Raw genomic sequence first — 25,553 nt, 5'->3', positions numbered from 1 at the left:
ACTTAGCATACTAGGGAACTGTTCAATAGTCTTATAACCATGGGGTAGAAAGGTCAAAGTTCACAATGACAAGAAACACAAGCGTCAATGAAAGAGCGCCCCCAACAGGACAGACAATCGATGTGCCAAAGACTGGAAACTTCAAATACAAAAAGTAACACAGTAATAACAATTGTAGTAAATAAGGTATAAGTATTGAGAACATGAGATGAGGGTCCTTGAAAGTGAGTCCATTCGTTATGGGAACAGTTCAGTGATGGGGCGAGTGAAGTTAGCGCCTGTGGTTCAAGACTAATAACTGTTCCTGAACCAAGTGGTGTGTGTCTTGAGGCTCCTGTGCCTTCTTCCTGATTGCAATAGCGAGAGAAGAGGGGTTGCTGAGCCCAGTGGGCCTTGCTTTCAGATATTTGTACCTTCTGCACAATGGGAGGGGAGAGAAGCAACAGTATCCAGGGTCAAGGTAACAACTGTCCACTACCTGCCCTCTAATCCAGGAGGATCAGCCAGGATTGAATGGTGGAGCAGACTGGATGGGCCAAATGGCCTGATTCTGCTCCTGGTGAAGCTTTTCTGCGCCCCCTCCGGGTTTGGCTGCTGAGGATGGGTCGTCAGCGGGGAAACCAAAACTCGGCAGAGGGTGAACGAGGAAACGAGCTCTGCCAGTTCAACTCCTCTTCCTGGCTCCCTCTACACCAGCCCCTCCTCCCACAACCTCAACACCTCTCCTCCTCACTTCCAACCCCTGACAAATCAGTACCATCCCTCCCTCCTCCCCTCAAGCATCCACCTATTCCCCCCCCCCTTTACCTACCCTTTCCCTCACCCCAGATTCAGATTTATTTGTCATACTATGGTGGAGGGGGGAGCCGAGGACAAGGCGGCCCAGGCTCTGGATTGAGGGGCGTCCATTCAAAACAGACGCGGAGAAATTTCTTTAGCCAGAGGGTGGTGAATTTATTACCACAGGCAGCCGTGGAGACCAGGTTGTTGGGTGTATTTAAGGCGGAAATTGATAGGTTCTTAATTGGATATCGCATCAAATGTTACGGGGAGAAGGAAACAGGATCAGCCGTGATTGAATGGTGGAGCAGACTCGATGGGCCAAATGGCCTAATTCTGCTCCTACATCTTATGTGTGTAGGAACATACAGCAAAATATGTTGCGTTAATACATAAAAAACGTAATCTGAGGCTTGAGCAGAATGAGCTCATTCGGCCCATCGAACCTGTTCTCCCATTCGATCCTTCCTAATCACTAACATATTAATCTCCGCTTTAAATATAAGCAGCAACAGCAAAACCCACACCCTCTCGCACCCTTTTACCCCACTCCGAATTTATATATCCCTGTGCCGGTGTGGCCAGTACTAAAGATGGTAGCGGCCGAATGTGGAGTTGCCAGTATCTGTGACGTAAGGCGTGGCCGCGGTGCGTGCCGGGCCGGGTGTCCGGGAGCCGGAGGTCCACCATGAAGCTCCTCAGCAAGATGATCGAGCGGGACAACTCGGGGTGAGGCGCGGCGGTTACCGAGCAACGGGATGGGGCTGGGGGGGGGGGGTTGGCTGTATCGGTCTAGTGACCCCCGCACTTGGTCCGGCGTGGTGTAATTTCCCCTGAGTGGCGTTCCGCGACAGTCTCCACCGGCTAGAAGATTCTCACTGGTTCCCTGCCCCCTCTTTAGGTTTTCCCGGGGATCCCTTGTGCCCCACCTCCGGTTTCCTGGGTTCTACTCGCCCCACTTCCGTTTTCCCCTAATTTTCCTACCCCGCTTCTGGTTTACCTATCCTGCTTCCGGTTTTCCTACGTTTTCTGTTGCCCCATTTCCGGTTTTCATGTTTAACCCCCGCGCCCCCTGGCTTTCCCTCTCCTGTCTCCTGGATTTCGTAGTTTTCACATGCCCTGCTTTCCAAATCCTACTGTCCCACTTCCTATTTTCCACAGCCCACTTCCAGGTTTCCGGTTTTTCCAGCCCTGGCGTCCAGTTTTCCTCTTTCCCAGTCTTGCCTGCATTTTGACCCTGTCCCTTCTGATTTTTGCCGGGCTCTCCCCTCTGATTTCTCTGCCCCCTCACTCCCCCCCCCCCAAAACTATATGCTCCCTCCCTCTTGACCCTAGCGGGGGTGGGGGGGGTGATGAACCTGTTCTTGCTCTTGTCCCCATCAACGGTGCTGAAGCTGAGAGCATAGGGAGCTTCAAGTTCCTGAGTAAACAATCTCTCCAGATCCAACCACATTGATGCCATAACCAAAAAAAAAGCACACCAATGCCTCCATCTCCTGAGCAGGCTAAAAAAAATTGGAATTTTTGCTATCAGCCCTCACCAATTTTTTTCAATGCAGAAAGCATCCTGTCAGGGTATGCTTGGTATGCCAACAGCTCAGAGACTTGGGGAGACAAGTCAGCACATCATGAAATCCAGCCTCCCCCCCCAGTTAAGCAGCCAGCACAATCAAAGATCCCACCCACTCCAGATATTCTCTCTTCTCCCCCCTCCCACTGGGCAGGAGATACGAAAGCCTGAAAGTACATCCCACTAGCTTTTGCTCTGTCGTTATGGACCATTCAGAAACCTGATGGCGGAGGGGAGGAAGCTCAAAAGTTCAAACTAAACTGATTATCAGGGTGTGTATATGTCGCCATATACTGCCCTGCAATTCACTTTCATGCAGGCATTCAGAGTAGAGTGGAATCAATGAAGGGCTACAAACCAACAAAGACTGTTCCTCAAACAATGAGTGTGGGTCTCCAGGCTGCTCTGCCTCCACCACGATGGTAGTAGTGAGAAGAGAGCATGTCCCAGATGGTGACAGTCCTTGTTAATGGATCCCTCCTCGGGTACTGCTTGAAGGTGGGGATGTTTGTGCTGGTGATGGATCTGGCTAAGTCTTCAATCCTCTGCAGCAGAGGTGGATGTGCAGCCAGTTGGAATGCCTCCAACCACTCATTTGCCGAGCTCCAGAATCTGCTCAAACTCCTCATGAGTAATGGCCACCAGCGTGCCTTCTTCGAGATTCCACCGCTGCGCTCGGGCCAGGATAGATCCTCTGAGCTGTTGATGCCCTGAACTGTTCCTCAGTACATGTGACAGTAACAGCCAATTTCTTCCCCTCCCCCCTACCCCCATTGACTCTCCCTTAGCCAGGTGACTTTGATGCCAGAGGAAGCTGAGGACATGTGGCACACCTACAATCTCCTTGGCGTGAACGACAGCTTGAGGGCTTCCACCATCAGGTGCGCAAAGCGTCCGGGAGCGAGGGGAGGGTGTGCTGAGGAGGTGGGCGTAACTCCGCCGGAATTGATGGAGGTGTATAGGATGATAAGAATTATAGATAAAGCAGAAGGCCAGAGCCCTCTTCCCAGGCTGTCAGGGTCAGGGCATAACTTTAAGGTGACTGGAAGAAAGTATAAGGAGGTGTGTTTCGTTTTTACACAGAGAGTATTGAGGGTGTGAAATATGCTCCCAGGGACAGTGGTAGAGGCCGATACATTAGGGACGTTTAAGAGACTCAAATTTAAGTATAATTGCAGGAAAATCCATGAAACAGACAACTAAATGAAGCAGGGTTACTCCAGGGCCAAAGTGTAAAACACAATACCAACGGTCATTCACAGCACAATGCACATATAGCACATAGAAGACAGCAGTACAAATACAGTCCAAGTCCCTGAGTCCATGAACGTTGCAGCAGTCTGCAGTTGAACACAATACAGGTTGTTTTCTGCCAAGCGTACACTGGAGGGCTGCACTGATGCCAGCTTGGACGCTGTGCCACAGCTCTGCCGGCACCGACACAGACTCCCCTCTCCTGGCGGGTGTGAACAGGTGACACCGTGTCTTGAGATCTCGTCCTCACCACAACCGAGGCTGCACAGCTTCCCTGCTGTGAATTGGGCTTGCAGTATTCCACATTACCAATGTCCAACAGGGTCGTGCGATCACAAGAACAGCGACTAAGATGATCACCTGCTGTTAGAACGCACACCATCTTCACGCATCAACTCCAATGTCTCTCTGTAGCCGGCGGCAACACTGTCCGCACCAAGTGCAGCTCCTTCAGTTTCTTCGCCAGTGAGCAACTCACTGATGGGGTCCAGACGCAGCACCATCTTACCAGAAAACAGGCACATGGATGAAAGTAAACTGGAGGGCTACGTGGTAGGGAAACATTGGATTGGGTTTGAAATTGGCTTAAAGGTCGACACAACTTTATAATCCTGCACTGTTCTGTGTTTCACGTTCACTCTTCACAAGGTCAGGCCATATTTGGAATATTGTCAGCCCAAGGAAGGATGTGTGGACCCTGGAGAGAGTCCAGAGGAGCTTCACATGAATGATCCTAGGGATGAAAGAGTTAATGTATGAGGAGCGTTTGACAAACATTACAGAATTCAGAAGGATAAGGGGAGGGGGAATTCTTCTGAAACCTCCCAGAGAGTGAAAGGCCTGGATAGAGTGGACGTCTCCATCAGAAGGAGAGTCTGGGATCTGAGGGCACAGCCTCAGAATAGAGGGGCATCCATTTAGAACAGAGATGAGGGGGAACTACTTCAGCCAGAGGGTGCTACATCTATGGAATTTGTTGCCACAAAGGGTGGGGGACTCCGAGTCGCTGGTTGTATTTAAGGCGGCGGTCGATAGGTTTTTGACTCGTAAGGGTGGTGGGGTGAGGGTTAGGCATTATGGGAAGCAGGTGGAAGAATGGGTTGTGAAAAAAAATCAGTCATTATTGAATGGGGGAACAGACTCGACAGGCCAAATGGTCTAATTCTGCTCCTGTGTTTTATGATCCTGTCCCTAATGTCTCCCATGGATATTTAACTAGATAAGTTCTCCCTCTGAGCCAATTCTCCGGGACACTGCAGAACAGTACAGCATTAACTGTGCACTTTCCTCCTCCCCACAATTGAAAACATCTTCAAGAGATTTGTATACGGATTCAGTAGGGAGCTCCTTCCGCACTGTCCCATCATAATCTTCTAGGAAGATGGGAAGAGAGAGAGAGGTGGGGTGTAAGATGGGACTGATGCCACTGACTCTCCAGTCCTCTGGGTCAGCTGTGAGTCAAGAGGGCTGAACTGAAGCCTGTGACTGACCAGCACGGTCTCGTTAAATCCCCCCTCCCCCAGGAAGGTGCAGACAGAATCGGCGACGGGCAGCGTAGGCAGTAATCGCGTCCGCACAACCCTCACCATCTGTGTGGAGAATATCGACTTTGACGTCCAGGCATGCATGCTGAGAGTGAAAGGGACCAACATCCAGGAGAATGAGTACGTGAAGGTGAGTGGGCACTGGGGTCACGGGCTACCTTGAATGAGCTGCAAGATTGGATTTGATCCAGGGGTGCGGGGTGATAAATAGAACAATAGATTTTGAGTTACAAGCTGGGATCTAATCCAGAGGTTCGGAGATTTATATATAGAATAACAGATTCCAGAGGTTTGGAGAGTGGGGTCTGGGGAGTTAAATACATGTAAAATAACATCCCTGGGTTACAGGCTGAGATCTAATCCAGGAGTTTGGGGTTGGTTTATAAATTAGAGTAACAGATCCCTGGGAGTAGGTTATAGGTTGGTATCTAATCCAGAGATTTGAGGGTGGTTTATACAGTGCCTATAAAAAGTATTCACCCTGCTTAGAAGTTTTTATGTTTTATTGTTTTACAACATTATATCACAATGGATTTAATTTGGCTTTTTGGACACTAATCAACAGAAAAAACTTTCATGACAAATTGAAAGCAAATTTCTACAAATTGGTCTAAATTTATTACAATTATTAAACACAAAATAATTTATTGCATAATTAAGCACCCCCTTCAACTCAGTATTTAAAAGATGTACCTTTGGCAGCAATTACAGCCTGGAGTTTGTGTGGATAGGTTTCTATCAGCTTTGCACATTGCAATTTACCCCATTCTTCTTTACAAAACTGCTCATGCTGTCAGATTGCCCAGGGATTGTGAATGAACAGCCTTTTTCCAAGTCCAGACACAAATTCTCAATTGGATTGAGTCCTGGGCTCTGACTTGGCCACTCCAGGACATTAACTTTGTTGTTCTTAAGCCATTCCTATGTAGCTTTGGCATTATGTTTGGGCTCATTGTCTTGCTGGAAAACAAATCTCCCAAGTCGCAGTTCTCTTGCAGACGGCATCAGGTTTTCCTCCAGGATTTCCCTGTATTTTGCTGCATTAATTTTACCCTCTACCTTCACAAGCCTTCCAGGGCCTGCTGCAGTGAAGCATTCCCACAGCATGGTGCAGCTACCACCCTGCTTCATGTTAGGGATGGTGTGTTTTTGATGATGTGCAGTGTTTAGTGTGATGGTCGAAAAGTTAAATTTTGGTCTCACCAGACCATAGGACCTTCTTCCAATTGACTTCAGAGTCTATCACGTCTCCTGGCAAATTAGCCGAGATTTCATGAGAGTTTTTTTTTCAACAATGGCTCTCTCTTTGCCACTCACCCATAAAGCTGCAACTGGTGAAGCACCCAGGCAACAGTTGTTGTATGCCCAGTCTCTCCCATCTCAGCTACTGAAGATTGTAATTCCTCCAGAGTTGTCATAGGCCTCTTTGTGTCCTCCCTCACTGGTCCCCCTCTTGCACAGTCACTGTTTTTGAGGACAGCCTGCTTGAGGCAGAATTACAGCAGTGCCATATTCTTTCCATTTCTTGATGATTGACTTAACTGCAAAGGATATTCAGTGACTTGGAAATTTTCTTGTTTCCATCTCCTGACTTTCAATAACCTTTTTGTAGAGTTGCTTTGTCTTTGCAGTGTAGTTTTTGCCAGGATAGTCTCACCAACAGTTGAACCTTCCAGGTACAAATATATTTTTATTACAATCAATTGAAACACCCTGATTGCACACAGGTGAACTAATTAACTAATTTAACTAATCATGTGACTTCCAAAACCAATTGGCTGCACCAGTGATGATTTGGATATCATATTAAGGGGGTGAATACTTAAGCATTCAATTATTTTGTGTTTTATATTTTTAATTAATTTAGATCACTTTGTAAAGATCTGATTTCACTTTGACACAGTCTTTTTCTGTTGATCAGTGTCAAAAAAAAGCCAAATTAAATCCACAGTGATTCAATGTTGTTAAACAAGAAAATATGAAAACTTCTGGGGGTGGGGTGGGGTGGGGGGGGGGGTGCGAGGTGAAAACTTTCTATAGGCGGCACCGTATATAGATTAACAGATCTCCTGAGTTACAGCTGATTTGAATAAGTGTTATCCTTCCCCTTCCTCTCCCACCCGTAACCCACCCACACACAGATGGGTGCCTACCACACCATCGAGCTGGAGATGAACCGGAAGTTCACACTGGCCAAGAAGCAGTGGGACAGTGTGGTTTTGGACCGGATTGGTGAGTCAGTTGTGAGGCTGCTGGGGATGGGGGTTCCTGCGGTCATTCCCACTGGCAGTTTGGCAATGCCAGTGCCTTCACTTACTCTTTGAACCCTGAGACAGACACCGTGCTATCTCTTCTCCACCTCCCTCACTCCCCCTTCCACGCTCCCCCCTCCCTTGTGCCGTCTCCCAACACTGCCACTCCCTTTCTCCCCTCTCCCCCTCAACTCCCTTGCACACCCCTCTCACGCACCCCCTCTCTCTAATCTGTGCCTCCTCTCTCTTGCTCCACCATACTTTCTTTCTCACTTACTTCACACTCTTATCTCATCCACTCCACTCACTCCCTCTCTGCCACTCTGTCTCCTGATCATCCCGACCCTCCCTCCCTCTCTGTATAGTTCACACCGCTCTGTCGTGCTCACCCCTCCTCCCTCTGTCCTGCTCACCTCCCCCACCTCTCCCTCGTGCTCACCCTACCCCCTCTCTTTTTTCCTCCCCTTCATCCCCTGTCACTCTCTGCTTCACACCTCCCCCTTCTTTCTCCTTTGGGGACATTCCACTACCGCATGTTTCTCTTGCTCTGGGGAACTGTGGACTTTTGTTCCCCTGAGTTGCAAGGTATGCTGGGGCCTGAGTGTGCACGTTAAGGTTCCAACTGTATGGGGTGTTGGAAAGCAAAGTGGAGTTTACTGTCATTTTCACATGTGTGTCTGCACAGGTGTCGTGAGAAACTTACTTTCCACGGCATCACAATCACAGAGCGTCAGACTCTGTCTCCACTTCTCAGTAAAGCAGTCAGCTTTATCGAAGACCCCATTCACCCCAGACAGTATCTCTTCTCCCCCCTCCCATCGGGGAGCGGGTACAGAAACTTGAAAGCACTACCAGCAGGTTGAAGGTAGATTAGAAGTCCATTGGCTGGTTCCCTAGTCTGACACGATGTTTGACCTCACCATGGCTCTTATACTGGTGCCGGTGAACCACAGCGATGTTCTGTGGGTTGTGGACAATATGTCTATATACTCTTCAATATATACCTCTTCTGAATTACTGTCCCTGCAACCCGCGTCTAAGCAACGTACTTTAGAATCAACTTAACGATCTACAGATTTCATGAAGATCTCGGCAGACCAGACAAGTCCAGCACTTTTAAATGGACACAGGTTCGCCGCCGTGGCTGGTGGGGGGGAGGAGGGGAAGGACTCTGAACCAGGCTGAAATCCGGAGGAATGAGGCCCCCTCTATCCAGCATCTCAGCAAATACGCAGTCGCTGGAGAACAAAACTGAGAACCTGACGGCAAGAGGGAAATGAGGGACTGTTGTATACTGTGAGACTTGGCTGTCTGCTCGCACACCAGGTTCAGCAATCAAACTGGAAGGCTTGTCGATTTTCCACATGGACTGAAATGCTGATTCAGAAAAGGTAAAAGGCGGAAGCGTGTGCTCTGATGTGGTGGTTTTTTCGAACTAGTGTTCCCCCAACCTTGACCACCTAACGGTCAAATGCTGTCTATTCTATTTACCGAGGGAGTTCTCCTCCATGATCCTGACCGCTGTTGACATACCACCAGTGACTGACTATAATCAAGTGCATGATGCAACTCCAAACAAGAAACAGTCCATTTCAAATTATAATCAGGGACATAGTCAGCCAGTTCCCTGCCCAATCACCATCAGCATATAATCTATAGCACTGTTATACTAATATACAGAATACTACCTTTCCATGCCCAGACCGCATTTCAGTAAATCGGGTCACTTGGCTGTCCTCCTACCTACATATAGGCAGAGCAAGGCTCCAGAGATCAGGACAAGGAAGGGGTGGTCATGAGAGGCAAAGGAGCAACTACAGGATTGTTTCAAGTCAGCGGACAGGGCCGTGTTGAGGGACTGACCTGTGGATCTGAATGAATGCACCATGGTTGTAATGGACAGTTGTAGATAAGTGTGCCCCCACAATATCAATCAGGATCTACCCCAATCAGAAGCCCTGGATGAACTATAAGATGCACAATCTGCTGAGGGTCAGATCAGAAACATTTGAGTAAGATGACCAAGAAAGTTACAAGAGGTGCAGGTATGATCTTCGGAAAGCCACCTCAAGGGCAAAGTGGTGATTCCAGACTAAACCTGAATCAACGAAGGATGCTCGACAGATGTGCCAGGGCTTGAGTACTATAATCTCTTATAAGGTTAAATCAAGTGATATAGGTGACAGCTGGGCTTCGCTTCCAGATGAGCTCAATACCTTCTGTGCTCACTTTGACTGTCAAAACATGCATGAACCATCACAAGGTCCCTCAGCCCCCAATAATCCTATGATTTCAGTCTCAGGATTCAGGAGGGTGAACCCACGGGAAACATCCAGCCTAGGTGGGATACCCGGCCAAGTACTCAAGACCTGTGCTGATCTGCTGACTGGAGTGTTCACTGAGATCTTTAACCTCTCACTTTGGTGGTTTGAGGTCCCCACCTGCTTCGAGCATGCTTCAGTTACACTGGTGCCCAAGAAGAACTTCACTTACATCCACAGTGATGAAATGTTTTGAGAGGTTGGTAATGAAACATTTCAACTCCTGCCTGAGAAACGACTTCGATCTGCTCCAATTTCCCTATCGAGCAACAGGTCCACAGCAGAGGCCATCTCATTTGTTCTTCACCCAACTCTAGAACATCTGGGCAAAAAAGATGCATACATCAGGATGCTGTTATCGACTGCAGCTCAGCATTCAATACCATCATCCCCTCAAAATCATTCAATAAGCTTCCAGACCTTGGACTCAATAGCTCCTTGTGCAATTGGATTCTGGATTTCCTCACTTGCAGAATCCAGTCAGTTCAGTTTGGCAACAATATCTCCTCCACGATCTCATCAGCACAGGTGTACCGTAAGGCTCTGTGCTTAGCCCCCTGCTCTGTTTGCTTTAAACTTGTGACTGTCTGGCTCAGCACAGCTCCAGCACTATATTCAAGTTTGCTGATGACACCAGTGTTGTAGACCGAATCAAAGGTGGTGATGAATCAGCATATAGGAAGGAGACTGAAAATCTGGCTGAGTGGTGCCACAACAACAACCTCTTACTCAATGTCAGCAAGACCAAGGAGCTGGTTATTGACTTCAAGAGAAGGAAACCAGAGGTCCGTGAGCCAGCCTTCATTGGAGGCGGAGAGAGTCAACAACTTTAAATTCCTCGGTGTTATTATTTTGGAGGAACTGTCCTGGGCCCAGCATATAAGAGTAATTATGAGAAAGCATGGCATAACCTCTACTTCCTTAAGAGACTGCAAAGATTCAGCATGTCAACTACAACTTTGGCAAACTTTTGTGGATGAGTAGTGGAGAGTATATTGATTGGCTGCATCACAGCCTGATATGGAAATACCAATACCCTTGAATGGAAAAATCTTACAAAAAGTAGTGGATACAGTCCAGTCCATCATGGATAAAGCCCCCCCACCCCCATCATTGGACACATCTACATGAAATACTGTCGCAGAAAAGCAGCATCCATCATCAGGGACCCTCACCATCCAGGACATCCTCTCTTCTTGCTGCTGCCATCAGGAAGAAGTTACGGGAGCCTCAGGACTCACACCGCCAGGTTCAGCAATATTTATTACCCCTCAACCATTAGGCTCTTGAACCAAAGGGGATAACTTCACTCAACTTTCACTTGCCCCATCATTGAAATGTTCCCACAACCTACAGACTCACTTTCAAGGACTCTCATCTCATGTTCTCGATTTTATTTTCTTATTTCTTCTTCTTATTGTTTCTTTTTTTGTATCTACACAGCTTCTTGTCGTTTGCACACTGTTTGGACACTCAAGTTGGTGTGGTCTTTCATATGGTTATTATTCCATAGATTTATTGAGTTTTCCCAAAAGAAAATGAATCTCGGGTGACACATACATACTTTAATAATAAATTTACTTGAACTTATTGTTTACCTGCACCTCACTTTCTCTGTAGCTGTTCAATTTATTCTGTATCATTATGGTTCTACTTCAGTGAACAGATGTGTATGGACACAAGTTTTGCACTCTCTCTTGGTGCATGTGACAAATATAAATAGGGTCAATTCCAATTCCAAGATAATAACATTCAGAAGAAGAATATAAATTATATATAAATTAATATGCGTATCCTATTGGGCTGAACTAATTAAATGCCTCATTAAGCTAATCCCTTCTCCCTCCACAATGTCCATACAAATCGAGGCAATAAAATGGAAAACTATTTAACAGTTGCAGAGAGGGAGCACAGTACAAGCAGACAATAAGGTGCAAGGACCACAATGAGGTAGATTGTGAAGTGAAAAGTCCCATCTTATCGTAACTAGCAGATCGTTAAATAAACTATAACTGCAGGGTAAAAATGAAAGTAAATTTAAATTTATAATTAATGTTTATGCCACCATACTCACTGGAATTCAGAAGAATGAGGAAGGCGTAGATAGAGTGGATGTAGAGAGGATGTTTCCTGCACTGGGAGTCTAGGACCAGAGGGCACAGCCGCAGAGAAGAGGGACGTCCATTTAGAATGGAGATGATAAGGAATTTCTTTAGCCAGATGGTGGTGAATCTGTGGAACTCATTGCCGCAGGCATTGTGGAAGCCAAATATTGAACACAGGGGTTGATAGTTCTTCATTAGTCAGGGCTTTGAAGGTTATGGGGAGAAGGCAGCAGAATGGGGTTGATAGGGAAATGGTGTAGCTGACTCGATGGGCTGAAGGCCTGATTCTGCTTCTATGTCCTATGGTCTTATATACCACCTTGAGATTCATTTTTTTGCAGGCATGTAAAGAAAAACAATAGAACTTGTGAAAAACTGCATTACAAAGAGTGAAAAACAATCAATGTGCAAAAGAAGACAAATTGTGAAAATAGTAAAAAGTAAATGAATAATATTGAGAATGAGCCACAGAGTCCTTGAAGGTGAATCCCTTGGAGTCTGTAGGTTGTGGAGTAGAGGTGAGTGAAGTTATCCATGCTGGTTCACAATCCTGATGGTTGTAGGGTAATAACTGTTCCTGAACCTGGCAGTGTGCGACTTAAGTCTTTTGAATCTCCTGCCCAGTGGTAGAAGCTATCCTTAAGCATGCTGGGATGTGCTTTAAGGCGTTTTTATCTTCTGCCCATTGGGAGGGAGAAAGGAGAATATTTGGACTGGGTGGAGTCATTGATTCTGCTGACTGCTTTACTGAGGCAGTAGGAAGTGTAGACAGGGTCCATGGAGGGGAGGCTGTATTCCATGATCTGTTGAGCTGTGTCCACCACCCTCTGCCGTTTCTTTCGGTGACGGGTGGAACAGTTACCGTACCAAGTCCTGATACATCTGAGCCGGAGCTTTCTGTAGTGCACCAATTTGAAAATCAGTAAGAGTCAAAGAGGACCTGCCAAATTTTATCTAGGTGTCCATGTGCATTTGTGGTATCTGTTTCCACCACCCTTGAAGCTCGTTCCAGGTACTTGCCACTCTCTGTGTTTTTAAAAAAAAAGTTCTCCAAGCACCTCCTTTGAACTTATCCCCTTCACACTTTAAATGGATGCTCTCAATTATTAGACATTTCAACCCTGGGAAAGAGATACCAGACATCTACTCTATCTGCACTTCTCAGTCGTCTCATAATTTTTTATTTTCTACACAAAGAACACAGATCAAAGACAAAGTCCACGATAGCACATGATAGTGTTGTTTTACTGGGGTGGTGATCAGGGTTGTGATTAGGGATTAGTGTTAGGGTCAAGACCCTGTTGGTTGAAGGGAAGTTGCTGTTCCTGAACCTGGTGGTGTGAGTCTTAAGGCTTCTGTACCTCCTGCCTAGTGGGAGCTGTAGGGAGATGAGAAGGCCCAAATGTTGGAGATCTTTGATGGTAGATGTTGTCTTTTTGAGGCAGTGCCTCCTGACGATACTACCGATGGTTGGGAGGGATGTGGTCATGATGTAATGGGCTGAGACCGCTACTCTCTGCAGCTTCTAAAGCTCCTGCGCATTCAGATTGCCGTACCAGACCGTGATGCAACCAGTCAGGGCACTCCAACAGTGTATGTGTAGAAGTTTGTTAGTGTTTAGTGACAAACCAGATCGCCTCGAACTTCTAACCTTAGGACAACCTCAGTAGGGGAACTTCCCACAGCTCTGATCTTGGAATTTCAGGAAGGCGGCGGGGAAGGTGTTTGACAAATTGGGATGTCCCATGCCAAGCGTCCAGGATGTTAAGAGAAGCAACACTGGGGTGAGGGAGCTGCCTGGGCAACATGTTCTCACCTGTCTCCTCTCTTCTCATTGACTGCAGAACAGGCATGTGACCCAGCGCAAAGTGCAGATGTGGCGGCTGTGGTGATGCAGGAGGGTCTGGCGCACATCTGCTTGGTGACGTCCTGTATGACGGTGCTGAGGGCCAAGGTGGAGAGCACAATCCCCAGGAAACGGAAAGGCAGCTGTTCTCAGCACGACAAGGTGGGGGTGGGGGAGAACAGTGTCTGACCCCCAGTCCCAGCAGGGGGGAGGAGGATGGTGTGTCCGGTACTCGGTTCCAGAGGTGGGGAGAGGTTGGTGTGTCCAGCACCTGATGCTAAAGGGATGGGAGAGGATGGTATGTCCAATGCCCAGTCCCAGACAGGGAGAGGAGGGTATGTCTGATGCCTCGTCCCAAAGGAGTTGGGAAGAGAAAGGTGTGTCTTACACCTGGTTCCGGAGTGGAGTTGGGGAGAGGATGGTGAATCTTGAAGCTGGGTCCCAAGGGAGGAGAGGAAGGTGTGGCCAATGTCCAGCCCCTGAGCAGAGGTGGGGAGAGGGCAGTGTGTTCAATGCCTGGACTGGGAAAGGAGAGGGGAAGGGAGAAGACAGTGTCTGATACCTAGTCATGGTGGGCTTGAGGGGTGGACATTCACTCACTGACCTGCTGACCACACTCTGTTCTAGGCCCTGGAGAGGTTCTACGAGTCCGTCATGCAGGGGATCATTCGACACATCAACTTCGATGGTGAGTGTCCTCTTCCCCCCCCCCCCCACCCCCGTTCTCCTCTCGCCACCTTCCCTTCTATCACACTCCCCTCCCCCTATTTGCCTCTCAACCCTCTCCCCCTCCCCTCTCTCCCCCCACTCCGTTCTCCTCTTGCCACCCTCCCTTCCATCACACTCCCCTCCCCCCTCTCCCCGCATCCTCTTTCTCCCTTCTCCCCACTCCCCTCTCTCTCCCCACCCTTCTCTCCTCCACCCCACTCCACCCTTCCCTACCCATTTCCTCTCCCCAGCCTTCTCTCTCTAACCCTCTCTTTCCCCAACTCCCACCTCTTCCTCTGTCCTATATCTTCTCTCTTCTGTCCCATTCCTCCTTTCCTTATTCTCCTCCCTTTCTCCCCTTTCTGCCCATCTCTCACCCCTCTCCCCATACCTCTATCCCTTCCCCTGCTCTCACCCCTGCCTCCCCCCCTTTCTCCCCAGCTTTTCCCCTCTCTTACCCCACTCCTTTCTCTCTGTTTCCCTCTCCCTCCCTCCCTCCCCAGACTCTGACGCGCTGTTCCCTCTCTCCCCCATACCTCAGTGGTGAAGTGTGTGCTGATAGCCAGCCCTGGTTTCGTCAAAGAACACTTCTGCAATTACATGTTTGACCAGGCAGTGAAGTCCGATATCCGGCTCATCCTCGACAACCGCTCCAAGTTCTTACAGGTTCACTCCTCCTCTGGGCACAAGTACGCCCTCAAAGGTGAGCCTCCTGATTGGGGTTAGTCCATGCACTCGACATCCGCCACATTACCTCTCCCCCATCTACACGTTAGGAGTGTGATAGAACACTCCCCTGGGTCCAACAACTCTCAGGAAGCTCAGTGTCGTTCAGTTGCCCGCTTGATAGGCTTCCTGCCCACCTCCCTCTATCGGTCAAACACATTGTGGTCACTCACCCAAACCTCGTGCCTCTCCTGGCCAGCACCTCATGCAGGTTCCCCATACACCCCACAACCTGCATGAGCATGAACATAGATAATTTCGCACCTTCAGGAGGGGGTGATTAGGGATGAGCGATAAATGCTGGCAATTTCCATGCCTTCCCAAGGAGGTGACTAGGGATAGGCGATAAATGTTGGGAAGATCCAAATAGCGTCCGATGTGCAGATGGGAACAAAAGGAGCTGACTCCCCTTGGTAGGGTGGTCTGTGCAGACAGGAGTGGGGATGGGGGTGGGTGGTGGGGGAAGAGGAGAGGTCAGCTAATCTTTGGGTGGCGTGTGGGGAAGCTGAAAGATTTAAACCAGTTCCTCACATCCTCCCTACTCTGTTTCTCAGAGGTACTCTGTGACCCCAACGTGACAGGACGACTGGCCAACACAAAGGTGAGGTGTGGGACTTGATCTCTGTCATCCTCTCCCTGACGTTGTGACCCCTCCCTCCCCCACTTCCATGAACACCACCCTTCCCTATACCCCTCCCTCCTCTACAGACCTCCCCGTCTCTAACATCCTCCTTCCCCTACACACCTCCCCGTCTCTGACCCCTCCCCATCTCTATGAATTCCACCCACTCTGAAACATCTCCCCATCTCCGTGACCTCTTCCCTCCCCATTTCCATCACTCCCTGCCTTACCTGGCCCCTCCCCTACATCCCTCCCTCACTACCTGATGATTCCATCCCCTCAGAATCACAGGAATTGAGAATGAGAGGAGGGATCATGTGATCATCTTTTCTGAGAGACGGTGTGCAGAACGGATAGGGAGCAGAGGAGGAAGGAGAGGGAGAATGATAAAAGGGGGTAGAAGGAGGGAGGAGACAAAAATGGAGTGGTAGTGGGGGGAGGGGAGAGGTTAGGAGGAGGAGTGAAGGGAGAAGGAAGGAGCCTGTTAAAAGGGAGGGATTGAGGAGGGGAGGAGTGGGGGAGAAAGTGGGGAAGAAGGAGGGAGGGGGAAAAGGAGAGGGGATTGGAGTGGAACAGAAGGGGGCAAAGTAGGGGAGAGTAGAGAATGAAGGGGAGGGAGGGATAGAGTGGTTTAGGGGGAATTGGAGGCAGTGAGAAGGATAGGTAGGGAGGGTGGAGTTCACAAAGGGGAATAGATGGGGTGGGGAATTGAAGTAGATACCCACCTTGGTTTCCCTTTCCCATACCCCCAGCCCCACTTGCATCTATATCCTCTGTAACAGACTTAACCTGCCCCTCTGCTCTCCCACCCATAACAGGCAGCTGGGGAGGTGAAAGCGCTAGAAGATTTCTACAAGATGCTGAAACAAGAGCCAGACCGAGCCTTCTACGGGTAGGTGCGGGCGAGAGGAGTCTGTGGGGTGAGGAAGTGGATTCTGTGGGTGGGCGAAAGACAATGGAGAAGGAGGGGAGAGAAGGGGAAGGGGGGGGAATAAAGATCAAGAGAGTGAGAGGCAGGAGCTCCCTTCCCCCTCTGCTCCTCCCCCTCCGATACGCCCCTCTCCCCTCCCCCCTCTCTTTCTCTCTCCCCTCCACTGCTCTCTCCTGCCCTCCTTCCCTCCAGCCCCTCACTCCCTCCTCCCCTCTCACATCCCCTCCACCTCACCTCTCCCATCCCCTCCACCTCACCTCTCCTCTCCCCGTTTCCTCTCTCCCCTCCCTCTCTCCCCTCTATCCAATCTCCCCTCTCCCCTCTATCACCACACTCCCCTCCTCCCCCTCTCCCCTCCTCCACTCCCCCCTCTCCCCTCCTCCCCTCCTCCCCTCCCCCTCTCCAATCTCCCCTCTCTATCCCCACTCTCCCCTCTCCTGTATCCCCCTCCCCCTCCCCCCCTTTCCCCACTCCCCTCCCCTCCCCTCCCCTCTATCCAATCTCCCCCCTCCCTCTCCAATCTCCCCCCTCCCTCTCCAATCTCCCCTCTCTATCCCCACTCTCCCCTTTCTATCCCCTCTCCTCTCCCCCTCCCCTTCCCTTCCCCTCTCCCCCTCCCCCCTCTCCCCCCTCCCCCTCTCCCCCCTCCCCCCTCCCTCCCCCTCCCTCCCCCCTCCCCCTCCCCCTCCCCCCTCTCCCCTCCCCCTCCCCCTCTCCCCCTCCCCTCCCCCTCTCCCCTTCCCCTCTCCCCTTCCCTCTCCCCTTCCCCTCTCCCCTCCCCCTCTCCCCTTCCCCTCTCCCCTTCCCCTCTCCCCTTCCCCTCTCCCCCTTCCCCTCTCCCTCCCCCTCTCCCTCTCCCCCCTCTCTCCCTTTCCCCACTCTCCCTCCCCCCTCTGTCCCCACCCACTCTTTCCACTCCCTTTCCTATTCCATCCTCTCTCATTCCCTCTCTGCCTGAATCACAGCCTTGCTGGGCGTGTCTCAGCACAGAGTCAGAAGCCCAGGTGTTTTCAGAAGTTTGCAACCTCCCAGATGCTGGGAAAGAACCAGGGGATTTCTGCCCAGCTGCTTTATTATCATGGGAGGATCATTAACCCTTCGCTAACACACTGTGGTGGAAGCTTCACTCTGTCTAACCTTGGGAATGTATGATTGGACAGTATGGAGGCACCTTCACTCTGTGATTGACCCCAGGGAGTGTGTGATGGGCCAGTGAGCAACAGTAAGGAGGAAGCTTCCCTCTATGTCTGACCCCAGGACGTATGTTATAGTATGGTGTGAGAGAGCTTCACTCTGTGTCTGACCCTAGGAGTGTGATGGGACGGTGTGGGGGGGAGCTTCACTCTGTGTCTGACCCCGGGAGTGTGTGATGGGACGGTGTGGAGGGAGCTTTACTCTGTGTCTGAGCCGGGAGTGTGCGATGGGACGGTGTGATCTCACTAACCAGGGTTTACTGTTGGTGCAGATGTTAATTTTGGTAATTGGTGCTGTGGTGAAGGGTGTCAAAAGTCACAAAACCAAAACCATGGTGCTGTGGATGTTGTGGATGGTCTTTGTAGGTTACAATGGGGCATTGGCTGGACACAGAACTGGACTCAGAAGTGGAGGATGGAGTTAGACCTGGAGAAGGGTGAAGTGATTCACCTAGGATGGTTGAACTTGAAAACAAAGTACAGCGGTATTTATGGGATTCTTAGTCATGTGAAGGAACAGAGGGATCTTGGGGTTCACATCCATGAATCCCTCAGAGTTGCTGCGGTTAGGAAGTGTATTGGCCTTCATCAGTCAGATTGAGGTAATGTTGCAGCTCGATAAATCCCTGTTTAGACCACACTTGGAGTATTATGTTCAGTTCTGGTCACCTTGTTATAGGAAGGATGTGGAAGTTATAGAGAGGGTGCAGAGGAGATTTACCATGATGTTGCCTAGATTAGAGAGCATGGTTTTTGAGGAAAGGTTGAGTGGGCTAGGGCTTATCTCCTTGGAGCACGGTGTTTGAGATGATCAGAGGCATAGATAGTGTGGACTGGGCTTTTTCTCAGAGCAATAATGGCCAATCAGTCATTCATTATGTGCCATGCAGTATGACGTGGGCAGTCATGGTGTTTCCTTCTTCAAACTTTTTATTAAGTTTCCGATGAACAATATTGATACTGATACATAGAGATCAGGAGTACGTTAATAACGGTTAACATGTAGAGACACATATTCCGAGTAGCAAATGGAGTCTAACCTCCCAATCTCTCAGTAATTAACCATGAGAAAGATAATTATAAAAAAAAGAGAAAAAGAACCCCAAACTAAAACAAACTAACCTAAAAAAAACAAAGATTGGGCTGCCATATTTCATCAGTTAAAATTATAATTTGTCGTTAACTCCGCTCCTCTATACATAAAAAAATTACTGAAAAAGGATTCAGAAAGGGTCAACTTGCATCATATGAAAATATTGAATAAATGGCTTCCAAGTTTCTTCAAATTTAACTGAGAGGTCCTTTGTACTGCTCCTAATCTTTTCCAAATTTAAACATGCAATCGTTTGAGAAAACCATTGAAATGTGGTAGGTGGGTTGGAATCTTTCCACTTAAATAAAATGGATATTCATGGTGTTTCCAAGACCGTGATTGTTCTTGGCAAATTTTTCAGCAGAAGTGGTTTGCCATTGCTTTCTTCTGGGCAATGTCTTTGCAAGATGGGTGACCCCTGTCATTATCAATACTCTTGAGAGATTGCATGATAGCCAGGACTTGTGATATGCACCAACTGCTCGTATGACTTCACGTGACTCTTAATGAGAGACTAAGCTGGTGCTACACCTTGCATGCAGGCTAGCAGAGGGAAGGAGCGCCTTACACCTTCTTCTGTAGAGACGTATCTCCAAACCTCCACCCAACTGGCCAATACCAAAGGAAGTACTGTTAAGGTGATAGGAGGAAAGTACAGGAGGGATGTTGGAGCTTGGTTTTTGACACGGAACGTGGTGGGTGAGTGGACGGCACTGCTGGGGATGTTGGCAGAGGCAGACACATTAGGGACGTTTGAGAAACTCTTAGAAAGGGAAGTGAAAGAAAGGGTTAAATTGATCTTGGAGTGAGTTAAAAAGTTGGTACAACATCACGGGCTGAAGGGCTACAGTCACATGGTTCCTTGAAAATGGAGTCGCAAGTGGACAGGTGAAAAAGGGATTTAGCATGCTGACCTTCATTAGTTGGGGCACTGTGTAGATGTCCCATTTCAGCTGTTAGTGAGGCCACTTGGGAGTATTGTGAGTGGTTCTGGTCACTCAGCTGTAGGAAGGGTGTGATTAAGCTGGAGAAGGTGCAGGAAAAGTTCACAAGGATGTTCCTGGGACTGGAGGGCTTGAGTTACAAGGACTGACTGGACAGCCTGGGATTGCTTTCCCTGGAGTGGGGGAGGCTGAGGGGGTGACCTCACAGAGGTTTATAAAGCCATGAGGGGTGTAGAAAAGGTGGGTAGTCATGGTCTCTCTCCCCGAGGGGAGGGGATTTTAAAACTATAGGACACAGGTTTAAGGTGTGTGGAGAAAGGTGAAAAAATGCAGGCTTTTCCCACGTAGGAGGCGGTGACGATATGGAATGAGTTGCCAGAGAAGTGGAGAGGCGGCTACAACTAAAAGACACAAAACATGCACGGATGGGAAAGGTGGGCTAAATACAGCAGAGGGAGCAGCTCGGGAGGACACGGCTCAGGAGTTGGCAGAAGGACCTGTTTCCACGGTATTAATGCTTGAATTCTGACCCCTCCCCAGGGTGAAGCAAGTGGAGCATGCAAATGAGGCCCTGGCTGTGGAAACCCTCCTCATTTCTGACAATCTCTTCAGGTCAGTTCACCTCTCACTCCTGTTCCCCTTTCAGTGGCGGGGCTGGGGAGGGTGAGCGTAATTTGCCCCGATCACTCCTGGCCTTCCACGAGAGGGAAAAGAACTTCTCTCACCATGCCTCCTGCACCCCTCCTCCCTCAGCGGACCTGGGGTGAGCGCACAGCAGAATTCCACAAGTGACTGAAGGAGGTGGCTGGTCCCAGGAGAGGAGGGAGGAGTTGTGGAAGGTGAGGTCTTTCTCCTCCATCCCACCCTCCCTCCTCTTCCCCCTCTCCAAGCCCTCCACGATCTAATTCCCACCATCCCTCCCTCTTTAAATCCTGTCACCCTACTGTCTCTCTGAGTCTCCCTTTCCCACCCTGATGCACTCGCTCTCTCCTCCCCCTCCACCTCTCACTCACTCTGTCCCTCTCTCTTTCTCCCTCCTATTCTCTGTCTCACACACTCCCTCCTTCCCGTGTCCCAGTCTGCTGAGCTAACCCAGCTAACCACTGTCGAGTTGTGCTTGTTGGGCCTAGATGAGTTCTTTCTTTGATCCCTCTTCCCTTTTCTGTCTCCCTGCCAGGGAATTTTCTGTGCCTGGGCTCCAACTGTCTCCCATCCCTCCCTCTTGATTCCCAGATTTGGAATGAATCCAGATTCCTGGCAACTCTAATTGGAATACTCTTCACTAACCCACCAACCCCGCCTTACCCTCCCTGCCCTCCCCCCCGCTTGTGTACACTGAGGTCCCTCCGTCCCATTCATGGTGTATGTCCTACCCTCTGTCCCTCAACACTCTTCACCATTCACGATGTTTTTCCACCCTCATGCACTGAACTCCCTCTGTCCCTCAACACTCTCCACCACTCAGGGTGTGTCTAACCCTTGTATACCGAGCTCTCTCTGTCCCTCAGTAATCCCCATCATTCACTGTGTGTGTCATACCCTTGTATACCGAGGTCTCTCTGTTCCTCTGTTCTTTGATGTTCTAGTACTGGAGCCATGCTGGTGATCCCGCAGTGGGTCTGACCCAGGAGATACAGGGACAGGAACCGTGAACAGTGATCCCGGTGTGGGTCCGACTCAGGGGATGCAGAGATGGGAAATGTGCACAGTGATCCTGGTGTGAGTCTGACCCAGGGGATACTGAGACAGGAACTGTACCTGCTGATCCTGGTGGGGGGGGGGGGGGGTCTGACCCAGGGGGTGCAGAGATGGGAACCGTGCATGGTGATCCCAGTGTAGTCTGACCCAGTGTGGTCTGATCCTGGTGTGAGTCTGACCCAGGGGATACTGAGATGGGAACCATGCGTGTTGATCCTGTTGTGTGTCTGACCTAGGGGATACAGAGACAGAAACCATGCACGGTAATCCTGGTGTGGGTCTGACCCAGGGGATACTGAGATGGGAAACGTGCATGGTGATCCTGGTGTGAGTCAGACCCAGGAGATACTGAGATGGGAAATGTGAGAGCACACGCCTCAGGATGGAACTGAGGCCAGAAACATGAAGGCTACTCTTCCTCTTTCTTACCCTTCAACAGGAGCCAAGACATCGCACAGCGAAATCGCTATGTCAAACTGGTGGACAGCGTGCGTGATAACGGGGGAACTATAAGGTGAGGGAAGCCTAGGCTGGGGCAGTCGGATTCTGGCAGACGTGTGTGACCCTGCTGCTGGTCAGATCATCCACTGGCCTTGTATTCACTGGTGTCTGAAAGTTCAAGTTCAAAGTAAATTTATGAGCAAAATACATGCATTTTACCATATACATTGAGATTTATTTACCTTTAGACATTTACAGGGAAAAAAGAAATACAATAGATTTTACAAAAATCTATACATAAACAGCCGAAAACTGACAAACTAATATGCAAAATGAGACAAGGTGTGCATAATAAAGCAAAACTGAGAACATGAGGTGAAAAGAGTCCTGAAAAGTGAGTCTGTGGGTTGTAGAATCAGTTCAGGGTAGAGGTGAGTGAAGTTATCCATGCCAGTTCAGGGGACTAATGGTTGTAACAGTTCCTGAACCTGGTGGTGTGGGACCGAAGGCGTCTGGGTGTTGGGGGTCCTTGATGAAGGATGCTGCTTTCTTGTGGCTGGGCTGCTTGTAGAGGTATTCAGTGGTAGAGAGGACTTTGCCTGTGATGAACTGGACTGTATCCACCAAGAGTCATAGAGCCCTACGGCACAGAAACAGGCCCTTTGGCCCGTCTAGTCTACGCTGAATTGTAATTCTGCTTAGTCCCATCAACCTGGCCTGGACCATAACCCTCCATATCCCTCCCATCCGTGTACTTATCCAAACTTCTTGAATGTTGCAATCGAACCCGCATACACTACTTCCGCTGGCAGCTTATTCCACCCTCTCACCACCCTGAGTGACAAGTTCCCCCACCAATTCCTCTTACATATTTCACCTTTCACCTCTAACCTATGACATCTAGTATTAGACTTGCCCAACCTCAGCAGAAAAAGCCTGCTTGGATTTACCCCTATTTTTACCCCTCAGCATTTTGTGTGTGTTACTCATGAGTTCCAGCATCTGCAGAATCTCTTGTGTCCCTGACTTGGGAGTGTTATGTTTAGTTTTGGTCACCCTGGTGTAGGAAAGAAGACATTAAGCTGGAAAGAGTGCAAGGGAGATTTATAAGGATGCTGCTGGGACTTGAGTTATACAGAAAGGTTGGGCAGGCTGAAGGGGTGACATTATAGAGGTGTATAAAGTCATGAGGGGCATAGGTAGAGTGAATGTACACAGTCTCTTTCCCTGGGGCTGGGGGATCAAGAATTAGAGGGTGCAGGTCTAAGGTGAGAGGAGAGACACTTACAGGAACTTGAGGGACCTTTTCATTCAGATGGTGGAATGAGCTGCCAGACAGGATAGTACAGTAACAACATTTAAGAGAAACTTGTAGACAATACATGGATTGGAAAGGTGTAGAGGGATTTGGCCATATATGGACAAATAGGACCAGCTTGGAAGGAAATTTCGGTTGGCATGGACCAGTTAGGCCAAAGGACCTGGTTCTCTGCTGTGTGACCCTAGTTAGTGGTAGGATAGTGTTGATGGACCTCAAGGATCCTCTGTACAAGTCCCTATCTCCTTGAAAGTGGCTGCATAAGTTACCAAGCTCTTCATCTCCTCCTTGTCTAGGGAGAGGCGGTCCCATTGAGTTCTATCCTGTCAGATAAGGCAGAGATTGTTCGGAGGGAGGGATGGAGGTCGAGGGAATATGAGGGTAGGAGAGGGAGGGGGAGGGATGGGCGAGGGTGGGTGGTGGGAGGTCACCAGGGAGAGACACTCGCTCTAACCTTTTGTTCCTCCCTCTCTGTCCTCATCCCTCTACCTCTTCCCTCCTTTCCCTCCCTTGTCTCTCCTTCCACCTCTCCTCACCTCGTCTTCCCTTCCTGTCCATCACTTCCTCCTCCATCTCCCCATCCATCTCCTCTTCCCTCTCCTCCTCTCTCTCACCTCCCTCCCCTCTCCCCCTCACTCCCTCCTCCCCTTCACTCTCCACCCTTCCCCCTCCCTCCTTGTTCTTCCCCCTTCTTCCTTTTCTTCTCCTTTCCCTCCCCTTCACACCAATCTCCCTTTCCTCTACCCACTCCCTTCCCTTCCCCATCCTCCCCCTACTCCCCCTCCTTCCCTCTCTCACACCCATCCCTCCTTCCTCTACCCACTTCCTTTCCCTCTTTCCCCTTCCTCTCCTCCCTCCGTCTCCCCTTCCCTCTCATCTTTCTCCCCTTACTTTACCCACTCCCTTTCCTCCCCCTCTCCTTTCATCTTTTTCTTTCCCCATCTCTCCCATCTCACACCCACCCTCCCTTCCTCTACCCACTCCCTTTCCCTCCTTCCCCCTTCCCCTATCTTCCCCCTCCCCCTCTCTCTCCTACGTCCTTACTCCTCCACATTCCGGCCACCACAGGATGTTTTCCAGTCTCCACGTCTCCGGAGAACGTGAGTATATCTAACCTCTGTATGCACACCCCTGCCTTCCTACCCCTCCCCAGCTTGATGGGATCTTCCTGTGCTCCCTCCCACCAGCTCTTGGCCAGTCTGTGGAGTAGGCCCCTTCTGGATCCTAGGACTTTATCCCCAATACCAGCTCACCTGCCTGAATGGGTGGAGCTGCAGGAGGTGGTGGGGGTGGGGTGGGGGGGTGTTCCCGAGAAGGAGTCCTGACTCAGAGTCTTGGTGGGACAGAACACTAATATGAATCTCCTCTCCCTCACTCTTTCCCAAACCTCTCTCTCCCTGCTGCCAACCCTTCCCCCTTCCATGATCTCCCCAAATCTCCCTCCCCACTCTCTGCCTCTCCCAATTCTCCACCCTTCCCGTTCATCCCAATCCCCACTGCACCTTCTCTTCCCCCTCTAATCTCCCCACCTCTCTCTTCCCCTTCTGTCTCTCGTCCCTCTCTCCCTTTTCCCCTCTCTCCCCCTCCTTTCCCCCTCTAATCTCCCCACCTCTCTCTTCCCCTCCCCACCTGTCTCTCGTCCCTCTCTCCCTTTTCCCCTCTCTCCCCCTCCTTTCCCCCTCTAATCTCCCCACCTCTCTCTTCCCCTCCCCACTTCTGTCTCTCGTCCCTCCCCCCTCCTCTCTCCCCCCTCCTCTCTCCCCCCCTCCTCTCTCCCCCCCTCCTCTCTCCCCCCTCCTCTCTCCCCCCTCCTCTCTCCCCCCTCCTCTCTCCCCCCTCCTCTCTCTCCCCTCTCCCCTAGAGCTCAGCCAGCTGACCGGAGTAGCTGCCATTCTCCGATTCCCGGTTCCCGATCTCTCGGACCAAGATGATTCCGGCTCGGATGGCGACTAAAAGCAACTGAAGCCATGCTTCCCGTTCAGACAGGCCTCTCTCCTGCCTTGGATTTGTGTCTGCAGGGAGTGGGGACGAAGGGGAGAGAGAAGCAGCCGTTCCGGAGGAAGGGAGAGAGCTTGGAACCCCCTCCCTCCCCTGGACTGTTTTACTACAATCTCCAGCACAGACTCAAAATCAGAGGCAGTGGCCTTATGGTGGGACAATGGGGGGGGGGGGGGGCATGTCGACTAATATTAAAACCAGAAGCAGCA

General features: G+C 49.9%; 1 protein-coding gene across 1 annotated transcript; it reads left to right on the top strand.

The window, feature by feature from the left end:
- Positions 1–1,123: 1,123 nt before the first annotated feature.
- On the top strand, positions 1,124–25,553 carry pelo (pelota mRNA surveillance and ribosome rescue factor). The gene is made up of 13 exons (XM_059953923.1): positions 1,124–1,509; positions 3,139–3,231; positions 5,128–5,278; positions 7,290–7,380; positions 13,671–13,834; positions 14,300–14,360; positions 14,922–15,083; positions 15,661–15,707; positions 16,547–16,620; positions 20,430–20,501; positions 22,027–22,101; positions 24,415–24,446; positions 25,208–25,553. The coding sequence occupies exons 1-13, from the start codon at positions 1,469–1,471 to the stop codon at positions 25,297–25,299; spliced, it is 1,155 nt and encodes a 384-aa protein (XP_059809906.1). The 5' UTR covers positions 1,124–1,468; the 3' UTR covers positions 25,300–25,553.

Source organism: Hypanus sabinus, chromosome 29, assembly GCF_030144855.1.
Source record: "Hypanus sabinus isolate sHypSab1 chromosome 29, sHypSab1.hap1, whole genome shotgun sequence".
NCBI lineage: Eukaryota > Metazoa > Chordata > Chondrichthyes > Myliobatiformes > Dasyatidae > Hypanus > Hypanus sabinus.
Note: the sequence above shows the minus strand (reverse complement) of the source record. Positions and strands in the feature narration are given on the sequence as shown.

Coding starts and splice junctions, on each gene's coding strand:
- pelo (XM_059953923.1), top strand. CDS start 1,469: ATGAAGCTCCTCAGCAAGATGATCGAGCGGGACAACTCGGG. Junction 1,510..3,138: donor ATCGAGCGGGACAACTCGGG/GTGAGGCGCGGC, acceptor ACTCTCCCTTAG/CCAGGTGACTTTGATGCCAG. Junction 20,502..22,026: donor ATTTCTGACAATCTCTTCAG/GTCAGTTCACCT, acceptor ACCCTTCAACAG/GAGCCAAGACATCGCACAGC.